This window comes from Plasmodium inui (genome assembly GCF_000524495.1).
Source record: "Plasmodium inui San Antonio 1 unplaced genomic scaffold supercont1.23, whole genome shotgun sequence".
Taxonomy (NCBI): Eukaryota; Apicomplexa; class Aconoidasida; order Haemosporida; family Plasmodiidae; genus Plasmodium; species Plasmodium inui.
In genome coordinates this window covers 261,355-274,850 of record NW_008481857.1, presented here as the reverse complement: position 1 = coordinate 274,850, position 13,496 = coordinate 261,355, and the positions used below count along the sequence as shown (strand labels likewise).

General features: G+C 43.4%; 2 protein-coding genes across 2 annotated transcripts; one reads left to right on the top strand and one right to left on the bottom strand.

The window, feature by feature from the left end:
- Positions 1-4,893: 4,893 nt before the first annotated feature.
- Positions 4,894-7,644, top strand: C922_04468 (hypothetical protein; the record flags this gene model as incomplete). Its single annotated transcript, XM_008820051.1, has 1 exon — positions 4,894-7,644. One exon carries the CDS (start codon positions 4,894-4,896, stop codon positions 7,642-7,644), a length of 2,751 nt encoding a protein of 916 aa, XP_008818273.1.
- Positions 7,645-9,044: 1,400 nt separating this feature from the next.
- Positions 9,045-10,019, bottom strand: C922_04467 (hypothetical protein; the record flags this gene model as incomplete). The annotated part of the gene is made up of 1 exon (XM_008820050.1): positions 9,045-10,019. One exon carries the CDS (start codon positions 10,017-10,019, stop codon positions 9,045-9,047), a length of 975 nt encoding a protein of 324 aa, XP_008818272.1.
- Between the last annotated feature and the right edge of the window lie 3,477 nt (positions 10,020-13,496).

Here is a 13,496-nt window from a genome sequence, read left to right as displayed (position 1 = left end):
GCAAGGAATATAAAACACATGTACATTTTATTGTACCTTTATACGCATATATGGATACGTTCAGATACGCGTACACATGCGCCTATTGGCCCATTTGCATAAACTACGCATGCAATTTGAAGGTGAAGAGGCAAAAATAGTTTTTTCACCAAGGCGCGTACGTAGATTGTGAAAAAAAAGGCACATGTACTTTTACGCCGATGAACACGGGCACTGTGGCGCGGGGAAAAGAAAAGAAAAAAAAAAGTGAAAGTATCCGCAAAATGAACGGTGCCAACCGGGAGGCAAACAAACCGCAGAGCTGGCAACTGCAAAAGTGTCAATGGCAAAGTTGCGCCCCTTCGTTGGTACGGAACCGCAGTTTAAGCCCGTCCCGCCGCTTGCACAGTGGAACGCAGCGCACGAGAAGCAGCGGATACGCTTAATCTCTATGAAATTATCCCCTTCGAAAGTAGCAATCGATCTAATCACCCCTGGCAAGTGCGAACCAGTCAGCTGTTACCATAGAACACGAGCGTACGTGCGCATATGTATGTATGTAAGAAGGGAATGCTTATGTGTATGACAAATGGACTGCCTCACAGGTGCTTAAAAAGGTGTCCATTCGGTTGCAAACAAGCAGGAGAGCATCATTACGCGTTTTTTATTGTTTTAGGCGTCTTCTGCACTTGTCGTGGGGAACAGACAATGGGTAGGGCCCACGTGAGCGTGCAGCATGAACACTTTTATATAACACTGCCATGTACACAATGTTTGAATATGCGCGTGAAAGCCGCTATGCCCCACTGCACGATATTTCTATTCGGGCAGAATGCGGGAATATTAAAATGTACCGTGTGTGTTTGGCAATGTTGCTATTGCTCTATGGTACGAAAAATTATACACAAAAAAAAAAAAAAAAAAATACTTCTGTGTAAAGAAGCAAAAAAAAAAATAAACGCAGAAGAAAATGATAAAATTTTCTGCTTAACGGCTTGGCAACGTAGATGAAAGGAAGAGGGGAGTTCTTTTTTTTTTCTTTTTTCGTGTCTCCGCTTGCCGCAACGAAGGTGTTGTATGTAAATATAGACGTATATGTATACGTATATATGTTTATATGTGCGTGCGAATGAATGAGCCCACGGAAAAACACGAACATAAAAGTACATACACCTACGTGCGCCGTTGGTCGCAGAGTGATATATATGCCGGGGCTTGTATTGCCTCAGAATGGGGTTGTTCAATGTCGCGAGGGAATATATACATATAATGGTCATGCGAAATCGTTAAGAAACGAAATACTCATGCAGAGGTAATCAACAAACAATTTTCTTTCAATCTGGTATTCAAATTGATCACATAGGTTGGATGGCATAAAAATATTCTTAAGTCCAGGAACATCTTATATTACAACAAATGCTTCCTGGTTTTTTTGCAGCATTTTTGCAAAATGTGAAAATGTTAAAAAAAAAAAAGAGGGAGGGATTTATTCATGCAGAATTGCATCGATTTTGTGTTTTTTTTTGTTTTTTTCTGTTTTTTCTTTTATCGAAATGTTGATGTTTCTTTCGTTGCAGCTACCTTGGTGAAGATTAAGAAATTTTTTACGATTATTCAGTTTGCCAACTTTGAGGTTTGTTAGTCTGCTTTGGTTCAACCTGCTCCCTTTTGTCAATCCCTCTTTGCGTAGAATTTTTCTGTACAGCTATTCATTCTGTTATCGCGGGGCGACTAAATATATGGACGCAGGTTGGGGGGGCGAGCCGAATTGGCATGCACTCGGGCGCGCATAGGTTCGTGGTATATGTACATTTGGAGGTAAATCTATGTGTACATATGTACATATAATCCTTATCCGCTCGTTTGTTTCTTTGTTCTTTTTTTTTTTTTTTCGCGCATTTGCTTCTATTCGCATCAATTCGATCTTGCGCGGTTCACATTTCGCGACTGCGAAAAAGAAAATGGCTTTCTGCCGTTGGCCACATTGGTACTTCAACGCTGACCAAAAGAAAATATTCTTTTTTTTCTTTTTTTTTTCTTTTGACATGCGGGAGGGGAAGCAAGTCAATATATATGATCGAAAAAATTTGGTTACTTGTTTAACAGAATAATTCTTTGACCGCGCATTTTTGCCATTTCAGGTGTTACATATAATTGCATATATAGGTATAGTACATTTATTTTGTTGAGGTATATATTTCGCGGCAAGCCAGCTAGTCGGCTGTTCATATGTCGTGCGGCACTGCTGCATCGTATATCTCGGATACTCCCTCGCAGGACGGCGCCCCCTGCACGATCGGCATATACAAATATATTTACGTATGTGCGTAGTTATACTTGTACCTGCGCGCATGTGAAGGCTGCTAAATCTATAGATGTATATTTGTATACCTACCTATCCGCGCGGTGCAAACCTTTTGTGCAACTTTTGCAAGCGTGGTTTCTCGTCCGCCCCCAATTGTTTATCTACCAATTTGAAGAAGAAAAAAAATGGTTTCGCCAACAACACCAGCGACAAGCACAATTAGTATGTTGTTCGCGCGGAAAGAAAATTCTCTGTGATTGGTTCTACCTTCAGCACGATGTAGTATATGCTATCATACGGATAGCCGCATGGTGAAACTGTTTTGTATTTTGTCACACAACTGAGGTGAATTTTTTTTTTGCTCCACGGTTTTAACGTGCCCAATTAACAATGGGAATTACTTCTAACTTTTGATTGTATCAATGCGCTGTTATGTAAGACCTCATAGGGTTCGCTTTTTCTATATGAAAGTGTTCGGAGCGGAATAGGAACAGGATCCATAATAATTTTGAGCATCCTGGTTAATCTTAAAATGTGTTAGGCTTGAGCCAAGTGGTACATATTTGGCTGGCTCTCCTATGGTGTGGCCACAAACTTCTGATAATCTCTCACGGGGAAAAGTGAGAAGAACTGGGAAGAAACGAAGCAAGCCTAAACAAGAGTGACACATTCGGTTAGCATCCTTTGTCTGGCACGGTGGGTCCACATGGCATGCACACACAGTTGTGTATCGGTCCCGCTTTTTATACATCCGCATTTTTGTGACCTTTTTCATTTGAGAAAAAAGGGCCTGTAGGCGCTCCCCTCTTGGTACGCCCAATTCGTCGATGTAAAAAGGCTCTACGAAAGTTCGGACCGACGCGGGGGTTGCTTAAGTGATCATGCAGTTCGAACGGGAAGATATAAATGAGCGGCAGATATGGGTCCCTTGTTTGCGTAAGGCAAACTGCTTACACCAGTGGACGTGCTTCAAGCAAAAAAAAAGAAAAAAAAACGGAACAGTGGAACGGCAATAGGAAGAAATGAAATATTCTCATCCCAATTTATTTTCTTCTTTAAAGTAACATACGTGAGAAAAAAAAAGGGAGAAAATTTACAAACTGAAATATTTGTAAAAACAAAAAAAACGGCCAGGTTAGCCAGACCAACTGTGGGGGTTTCAACCTGTCAGGTTACTTAAAAAAATTGTAGTTCCCCAAATGGGTGTACGAAATGGTCATCTTATTTAGCCGTCACCAAGGTGGAACAGTTAAGAGGGAATTACAAAAATCCTGGCTTCACCCCGCACCTGCATAGGCCAGAGGTATGTGTGGGCGTGCAGTCCATCGCCAGCATCCCATCGCGCGTACATATGGCATATTGGCATAAAAATTGCCGAAGGAGAAAGTACATGCTATTGGGAACACACATAGTTGCATAGCTAGTAGCTCATAGATGAAATCTCATAGCTGCTCGCGGCGCATTTGCGGGATTTCCACTGTTTCGCGGTTTGAATTTTTGTGCGAACATACAGAGTTGTAGTTGAACGAGGAAGGGAATCCTCACCATGCCGACAAAAAAATTGTGCCCCCCTTATTTACATGCACATGCATCAATTTGTGCGGTATGTATTTCCCCCGTTTTGATAATCCACTTTGTGAAAGGCCCAAGGCTTTGTCGCCTCAACGCGCTTCATTATGCGTCATAATGTGGCCCCCCTGAACTTGCCTTCCCCAATTTGGCGCCCCCATTTTAATTTTTCCCTTCCGTTTATGCATTAATGGGATTAAACATCGAGGGTAAATGCCAGGAAATTAATGCGTGTCAATTGCATGGCCGGGACGCTACATAAAGCCGTGCTGTTAAACACATTCGAAAGAGGATTGATGAATCTGGAGTAAAGCTAATCGTTATCTGATAAGAATAGCTTTTCGCTGGACCCAGGCGGTCTCCTACTAGATTCCTCTTTCTTTCTTTTCTGTTTTTTTATTTTTTTTTTTTTTTCCGTACAAATTGAGAGTTTTTAAAAATTTGTGTATACCTGACCACGCAGGTGTGAATGTATTGCGGGGATCACCGAGCGCTTAACGTTGGGTTATTCCGTGCTATTTTGCTTCGCTTCGTTTTACTTTATTTTGTTTTCCGTTTCTTTTTTATCGTGGTAAAGCTTCGCTGGTACCCTTGCTGTTTGGAGGTCCCACACGTATATTCGCAGCAGATTTTGCCCGCTCTGTTGCTGCCCATTTGTTTTGTCCTCCGCCAGGTGAACGACCCAACGTCTTGCAGGAGGGAATCCACGATAGGAGAGGTTGCCCGAAGGGCACATTCCCTTAACAGATAAATTGTACCCATCGGGCCATAAACACATTCTCGTAGAGCTCATTCTTGATAAAGGCAAAAAAAAAAAAAAAAAAAATTCTTAAAAGGGGAAAGGTGGCCATATTCACGTGAATGTATTATGATGCCCCGACGAAGAGGTCTGCATCACACCCAGTCACTCCGCATGCACCTGTCTAGAAATTTCGGTCGGAAAAATTTCACTAGAAAACCCTCTAGTAGAAAATCCCCCAGCAGAAGAGAAGCCCCCCGCAGTAGAGAATCCTCCATTTAGTGACCGAAAGATGTAAGCCATGAATATTATTAACTACCTTTACAATAAGAGCAAGAGCATATACAACCGAAACATTAGTGCGTACAATTACAACAATATAGAGAATGAAAATCTGATTAGTAATTTTGTCGACATCAGTAATGGGTACAGCAACCATAGCTGCTCGTCCAAGTCATCCTCGCGGACGTTGATTCTGGGTGAGAGGAATGTGCGCACGGGGCGCAAGAAGAAAGGCTGGGAGGAGCGTCCCGCCGGGGTGAGAGCGATTGGGCCGGCAGCGACAACTTCTCCCACGACTGGCCCGCAGAGTGTGATGACAGCGCACAGGGACGGGATGGACAAGGGGGAAAACATCGCCAGCAGGAAAGACGACCAGGGGAAGAAGAACCAAAATTACGAATTTAACGTTCACAATATCGGTTTCGACGCAAAGGTATACAAAAACAGATGTGATGGTGTCTGTGTCATCAATGACAACATATACATTTTCGATAAAATAAAAAAATGTATATATTTGTATACCCCATATAATAACGTGTGGTACATATTTCTGAACATATGTGAAGAACTGTCCGTGAATAAAAATGAGGACTTGGAGTTGACCAATTTTTATCTGAACAGACCGGAAGAAACTATGGAAGGAAGCTTCAATCACCTGAGCAATATTTCTTTTATGAATTACACAGATGTGGTTTACCTGAATGGTTGTATTTTTATAATCAGTAGTAACTGTCATTTTATGAATTTCTGTAAAGTGAATATGCTAAATATGAATACTCTGTTTGGTACCATTGTGGTAGAATCCGCGCAGAATAACTTCTCTGATTTTGCGCATCTGTTGCGGATGTTGAGGGGGGGTGAGACGGAGCGCAGGGAGCAGGGGAATGCTCATGACGATGAGATTGACCCCATGGGGGAGTCCTCCAGTTGTGATGCCAAGGCGGGCGAGTCCTCTCCCCTGCAAGGAGCGGAAAGCGGGCAGAAGGGGACGAAATGTAACGTTTCATGTGTGGAGCAAACAATCCGTAGTGATGAAGCGGGTCTTGTGGAGCGGGCACACATCCAAGATGGCCCCCATGAAAGTAGCGATCGTCACCGTCAAAGCAGAGATGGAGACTGTCGGCGCATCGATGGCGATCCCCAAAGCCGACGCAGTTGTGGCAGCCATGATAGCCACTGCGACGAGTACGTCAGCGGAATTTGCGAATTTTCCCGATTTTCCGAATTTTCCGAACTTTCCGAGCTTTCTGAGCTTTCCGAATTGTGCGAATTTTCTGAGCTGTTTCCGAACGAAGAGAAAAATCTTTTTAAAAAAATGAAGAGGTTGATAAAGGCTCGAGATTTCTTCTCCATCTGCAGTGTCAACGAGAGCTGTTACTCCTTGATTTACCTTTTTGGGGGTAAAGGAAGCACCGTCAAAAGGGCCAATGAATATGTGGACATCATTTACAACGATCTGTACGTTTACGATTTTTGCCGAAACCGGTGGATGGAGTTGTACCAGTACAGGAATGACGGCGGGGGGGGTGCTCATGGGGAGGGGGAAAACGGAGAGCACACGTGTCAGGATAATTCTCTTTTACGTACCCACTTACACGAGTCCATCGCGAAGAAAAGCCATAACGACAACATTTTCTATTTTAAACCGGGTGATACTGTTTCCCCCGCTGGTATACAGAACGATCGTGCGCCTGAAAACGACACCAGAAAGGCAGAAGAATGTTTTAACGACAGTTTTTTCCTACTGAACTCTAATGATGCGTTTAGCAATGATAACACGACACAGTCGGGTAAGGTTAAGATGTACGGGGGAGCGGTAAATCCGATGGACAGCCTGCACTGCAATGTAGGCACGGTTGATAGCATAGCCACTGTTGCTACGTCCACTGCGGAGAGGCATATCGACTCCTTTGGCCATGCCAAGGGGGAATCTTCTGATAGGCATCGGTTCAGTGGGGACGGAAAGGAAGTTGCAAAGAAAGAGCAGAAAGAGGAGGAACAGGAGGAACACGCGGAAGACACTTGTTCAGATCTGTACAGCCTCATTTTTGACACTCGTGAAGAAGCCACGGATGAGAAAGCTAAAAATGCAGAGTGCGAAGGTGCAGAGTGTGAAGGTCTGCACCGTCAGAGCACACCCGTGAAGGAGGGCCCCCAACAGACACGCACGAACTTCTACCACGAGCGTAATGACCCCCCCTGTAAAGATTGCGTCCAGGGGAAGAAATGCACATATATCTGCGACCTAATAGCGAACGGAGTGAAGATAAGAAGCCTCCACTGGCTTGGAAAAAGAGCAGGGCATTCCTGCACGTATTATAAAAACAACCTGTATATATTTGGAGGCATCAGTTACTACAGCTTTAATAGGAACAAAATAAACCTGAAATTTTGCGACAATCTATTTTTGTACAATATCCAATCCAATAAGTGTTTCGAAGTCATGGCGAAAGGAAGCATACCGGAGAAGAGATACCGACATGGATGTGTCATCATTAATGATTATATGTTCGTAATTGGTGGAGAATGCAAAAGTTCCTCTTTACCAAGGAACGATTTATTTTTTTACAATTTTAAAACCTCTGTGTGGACAGAAGTTGTTATTAACTCCAAGGTGGGCTCTCACTCGCTGTACAAAACGGTGTGGCTGGAAAACTTCGGTTCCATATACATGTTCGGCTCGTCCATTCTGCGCCTCACGAAGAAGAATTTCCAGTACACTCCCTCGTACAAGAATAACCAGAAGAGGGTGGAGAACCGGCGCTTCTGAGGGGGGGCGCCGGCACACGCACTCCTTGGGCAGCGTTTGGCTGCGTCTGTCACCGTTTGTCATCGTATGTGTGCCCTCTGCTTTGTTTAGTCTCTACGCCTGTTTATGAGGAGCATGCCAGGAATGCATGCGAGGCGGTACAACCGTTACAGCTACTTGAGCCCATTTATATGCCCATCGGTGGCTTTTTGTTTGCCCCCCCCTTCTCCTTGTCACCGAAGCAGCTCCTTTTAATGTTTCTCCCCCAAAAAATCCGCGCGCAAGGGGGATGCCACATGTTTTAATGATTTGCAGACAAGAGTACATGCGTACACATGTGCGTTGTGTGTTACTGTCTTTTTCGTAATTCTGCACTGCGCAGCGTTTTAATGGAGGCTTCATCTTCGTCCTCTTCATCCTGTCCATCCCCCTAGATTCTTGTCTTTTTCTTTCCCTCTTTTATCCACGCGCGTCAACAATTTTTATTGTTCCATTCCCCGTCCGTTGTAAATGCGGCGTTTTCTTTTAAACATGCAGGAGTTTCCCCGTGCCACATTAACAGACGTAGCCGCGTTTTCCCCCTTTTTTTTTCTGAATGTTCATGCTCTTATCACTCTGTTGCCCTGCTGACTTAACCATCACACTCTACAGTGTGTAGAGCATTTCAATGTTGGATTAAAAATGATGTTAATTTTTTTTTAACAAAGTTAATTTGGTGGGGGAGGAAAAATCATTCCCGCTGTGCGCATTCGCGATGGATTAGCGTTTTATCCTTCTCCCGTTTCGTTCCATTTTAAGCCTCTCTTATGGCGATGTGAGGGGAGACCACGTTTGGGACGCCATGACACCTTGGCTATGACGATGTTCTATTTTAACTGCCCATTCACGTGGCAACCGGTTCCTGACCCAGCACAGGTGAAATTGCGACAAGGTTTCACAATGAGGTGTACGAAAAAAATTACGAAAAAATTGACGTATCTCGTGGGGTGTTAAAATGGGATGCAAAGAGGGGTCAGAAGAGGAGAAGCGTAAGACGGTCATCACCACCACCCCCCTTTGGTGAAAAAATTTGGTCAATATGAAGAACTGACGTTTTCATAAAAACAGGAGAGGAATACACACTCTGTGTGTATGTCATTACCACATGAGTGACGCCACTGAGCAGTTTGCTCTCGAGGAGTATAGACAGCATGGATGAGTACCACTGGCCATGCGTGGTGCCTGCTCATAAACAAACGAGAAGGGCTCCATCGCTGTGAAATTGGCTTCTTATCTTTCTTGAGTAATCTCCCCCAATAAGGGAGGGACATAAGACATGGCAGAGGTAGACCACCCCGCGTTTAGCATAGCTGTGGAACGGTGCCATCTTACATCATAAAACAAAGTTCATCACAGACGTTGCCACTTCCTAGAGGCTAAGTTTACTTCTTCCCCTCGTGCATCCTAATCGTGCAAGCGTCGATTTCATTTTTGAAGGTGAACCAGTCGATGGAGTCCTCCTTCGGTTTGGTTTTCTTAAAAAAGGAAAAGAAATTCGTATCGCTCTCTTGCCTCTCATCTTTATCCCCTTTTCTTTTCCACCCAATAAAGGTCTTTAATATATCCTGCGCAGTTATGTATTCTTTTCCTTCTGAGAAGCAGAAGAAACAGGATTTCAGCAAATTTTCGTTAATTTCTTGCCGCTCTATGTAATTTTCCACTTTGCTTCGTATCAGTGGTGAGTCTACATTTCTACTTAACCCTTTTTCAAACAGGAAGATATTATATGTTGGGAAGAGGGAATCTCTTGGCCATTTAAATTTTAGTACTAATAAGTATTTTTTAAAATCTGAGAAATTCATTTTCCCCTGTTGTGAGAAATGCCTATACCAGTATGCTCTTTTGTGATCTTCATAAAAATTTTTAAATTTAAAGATGGCGACAAGTTTATGTGTCCAGGAGTTATTCCTTCTTGTCTGACGACGTTTCCCATCTAGGTCATTAAGTGTTTTGTTTTCCTTTACGCCCACGTCAAGGGCAATGTTGAGCGAGTCATACTTTCCATGCTCAGCAAACCTCCCGAAGACCTTCACCAAATCGAGTACCTCATAATTTAAAATTGGATTGTATGTGTTGTAAACAGGCTCGTTATTGTAATATTTGGAATATACCGCATTGCCATTTTTCAAGTAATTAATTTTTCTCCGATGTATGTGAAAGAGCGGTTGCTTTATGTAGGCAGGATGTGGGTTGTTTCTTTTCTGGTGCCACACATTGGAGGAGGGACACTTGTTGAAGTAGAGAATAGTTTCGTTAAGTTTGGAATGCAGGTGGCTCATCTTCCTTGAGTTCACTAGTACGGTGCCTTTCTTCGAGGCAACGATCAATAGGATGAGCAGCTGCACTTGCCTTAACATGTTCGGATGTGTGTGCGGGGTGTAAGCGGTATGTCCGGTATGTGTGGTGTCTGTGAGGGGGATAGGCCGCTCTGCAGCCGTGCGCTTAGTTCGGTGTCAGTGCGAGCGCGTCTACCAACGTACTGCTCCATGCGAAGCGCGCCGAAGCGGTGTGGTATATATGTAAACATACTTAAGCAGACGTGTGTGTCTGAGCAAATTTCTAACCGCAACTCCGATGGGGCTTTGCTCAGCACACCTCTCCCTCTTGAGGAATATGTGTAAAGGGCCGTCCGTCACGCCTAGCTGTTCGCATGGGCGGAGGTAAGCTGCTTAGCGCACATTTGTTCCTTCCTCAGGATGGAAGCAGGAATAAGCTGGTGGCAAATAAACAATATGAAATAAGCAATGAACAAATTTATATACATGGAAACCGCTTCACATCGAACGTGTGTGCCTGAAGTCGGCTGCCTTTTGGTCGCGCCTCCTTAAGAACGCACAACGATTGGGAGAACCAACAACTGCGTTGTTGCGCTTGCTTACGCGAAGAAAGAGGGAGACGTAAAATTCACGCGACGAGCATGCGGCAGTTTCGAAGCGGCATGGCTTCTTAACCCCTCGCTTGGCTCGTTAGCAGTTAGGTACGCTGCTATCTTCGCCGCTCCTTTCGCTGCACCCTTTGTTGGATCGCCCGCTGGTCAACCTATCTGCTAACAAATTCGTTGTGCCCTTCCGCTTTCTCATCACCTTTTCCGTCTCGCCTGGTAACAGAAACTACGGCCAGGATGCACTATCGCGTGCGGGGTATTTACAAAAGTAAAAGTGAAAAAAAGGAAGAGATGCCCTTTTTGCTTCTTCTAACATACACATGCTGGAAATGCGCTTAACAAGCTGAATCGTTTTTTTTTTTTATCCGTTCTAATTAGAACTTCGCAGAACTGTCAAGAATTGGCAGTAGCGTCGTGCATATATATCTTATGCATGCACATTGGCTCACGAGTTGGCACCGCGTTGATGTTAACGCCCTTCGACCATATGGGAAAACCCTTGCAACTCTGTTGGGGATACCGGTGAAATTTTAAATTGGTTTTTCATTTCCATTTCTATTTTTCCTCCTTTTTTGTTGATTCTCCTTTTTTATGTAAATATTTGTCAAGGGAAATGGTTTATCAGAATATGCATTTAGGGTAGAAAAAAAAAGCATGAGCAAAAAAGAAAGCACTTAACAAGTTTTCTTTCTTTTTTCCCTCGATTGTATATCAAATGCTTTGTCTTACAAATTGTGAAACTGGTACAAAACAGAAGTGAGAAAGGTATGAAACATCATGTAAGCATTTTTGATCTCATTTTTTTAGAGGTATAGTGCTACCCCGTTGTCTCATTCTGTATGCCTCTTCCCTTGACAACAAAATGACTCCACGTTTTGAATCACTTCGGGGAGTTTTCACCTAGCACAGGAGATGGGCGCATATTCCGCAAAAAAGGTACACTGGAATTTTTCCCCCATAGGGTCATTTTATTTTATTCCGCTGGCACTGTTGAGGAAGTGTATGGTTTAACTGTTATGCGAACGCCCTTTCGTTTTTTCATTTTTGCGCACACAATGTTATCTTTTTTTTTTTTTTCCTCACCCCGGGGCCCACAGATATGTGCGGCAACTTTTGTAAATGTGAGGTAATTGTTGTAAACATGCGTCATTTCGCATGAAAAAACACCGATTTGGAATTCAACATATAACACTTCAGGCATTATACACGTTCATGAAAATCGCAAAGCAATAAGACTTTTGCCAACTGGCTTGCGCCACAAAATTGGAGAACGCGCTAACATGGCCAAGTAGACCACTTGTTGGTCCTGGTATTACATAAGGGTAATAACCCCACTCTACACCTCGTTCTTTTCTTTTTTCAATTTGGTCGACTTTCAGCTTTGTCTGCAAAATGGGAAGGCAAACCAAACGCGGTGTGGGGAAGGATGCACTCGTGAACAAATGCAATTATATGCTTGCGGAGGAAGTGGGCCATATACCCAATTCGGTTGAATGGAAAGTGCGAAGTTGATTGTCTTAAGAAAGGGTATGTTGGATGTGACCAAAAAAAAAGGAAACCACTTTTTGTGTGCAGCGCATTTCTCCCTTCGGCCATTTTGCACTTTCGCAATTTGGATTTTCTTTTCAGCTTTTATTTTCCGCTTCAGTTATACTGAACATTTTTTCCAAACCGTTCGTTCTTTTGCAGGCCCTTTAACTTCACCCCTCGTCAACAATTAATTGAAACATTCATAGCGCCAAATGAGAAAATTAAGAAATTCACCAGGTTGAAATTTTGCCAAATCGCTAGAGTGCCACGTCCTTCACATCGCAGGAAGCGTAGCATTCAGCGCTGTTCGTATGTATATGCAGGAAAAGTGTTTGTATTTTTCATGTCGCCCTGTTGACGAAGTGGTACATCAAGAATTGACTGACGAACAGATTCGCATACAATACAAGCAGTTAAAAGTGTGGCGCTTAAGTGGGTAATCGGTTTTATAGCTTCCACCTGTTCACTACATTTTTGGTTTTCTCACTTGGCGTGGTTTGCAACAGCCTGTTTATACGTGCCTCAGAACTTTCGTGTGCATGTATAAGCAGGTGGCGCGCGTCTTTTATGCGAGGCGGCGGCGAGCATTTTTAAGGAGCCTCAGCCGTTGTATGAAAATTACAAACACGAAGTAGTTGTGCGCATATCTGTTCATTTATCTGCTCATTTGTCTCTTCATTTGTCTCTTCATTTGTCTGTTCAAATATCTGTTCACTTACATGTTCGCAGTTTCGCGCCAGTGGGTGGGCACGTACGCCCACGCTCAGGCACGCGGGTGTACAAATTTGCAGAAACGTATGAACAAAAGAAAAAAAAAAAAAAAATGGCACACATGAGTGGGAAATAGCTAGCTATAACCACTATTGCTATTATTATTATTATTTTGTATATTTTTTTTTACCTGCCCATTTTTGTACAATTACGCTTGTTCACAAATGACCAGTTGGAAAGAAAAATTCTCTGCTCACTTTCGGTAGCAGTTGCTTCCCATTTGGAAAATTCTGTTTTCCTCTTTAGCTTGTTGCGCATTTATTTTTACAGTAATTGAATGGACGGGAGGTGGATTTTTTGCGTGTTGTGTAGGCATTTGTAAGGGGAAACATCCAAGTGCGCTTTGGCACATGATCATACGCAAATGAATACACAAACCAAACGCATTATATATTTACACACCCATTCAGAACATGCACTCCTGCGCGTGTGAACAAGCATATATATATACTTAGATACTCACATACATGCTTACATACACACTTGCACAAACGTATAGCCACCCCGCACAAGTGTACCCCTGCGAATGCCCATTTTGTATACTCCCTTAAATACACATGAGTACGGGTACACGTCCGTACTTGCTACCCATGCGCCCGGCTTCTCCCCCCCGCCTCTGTCCTTTTGCGACGGCCGTTGCATAGTTGTT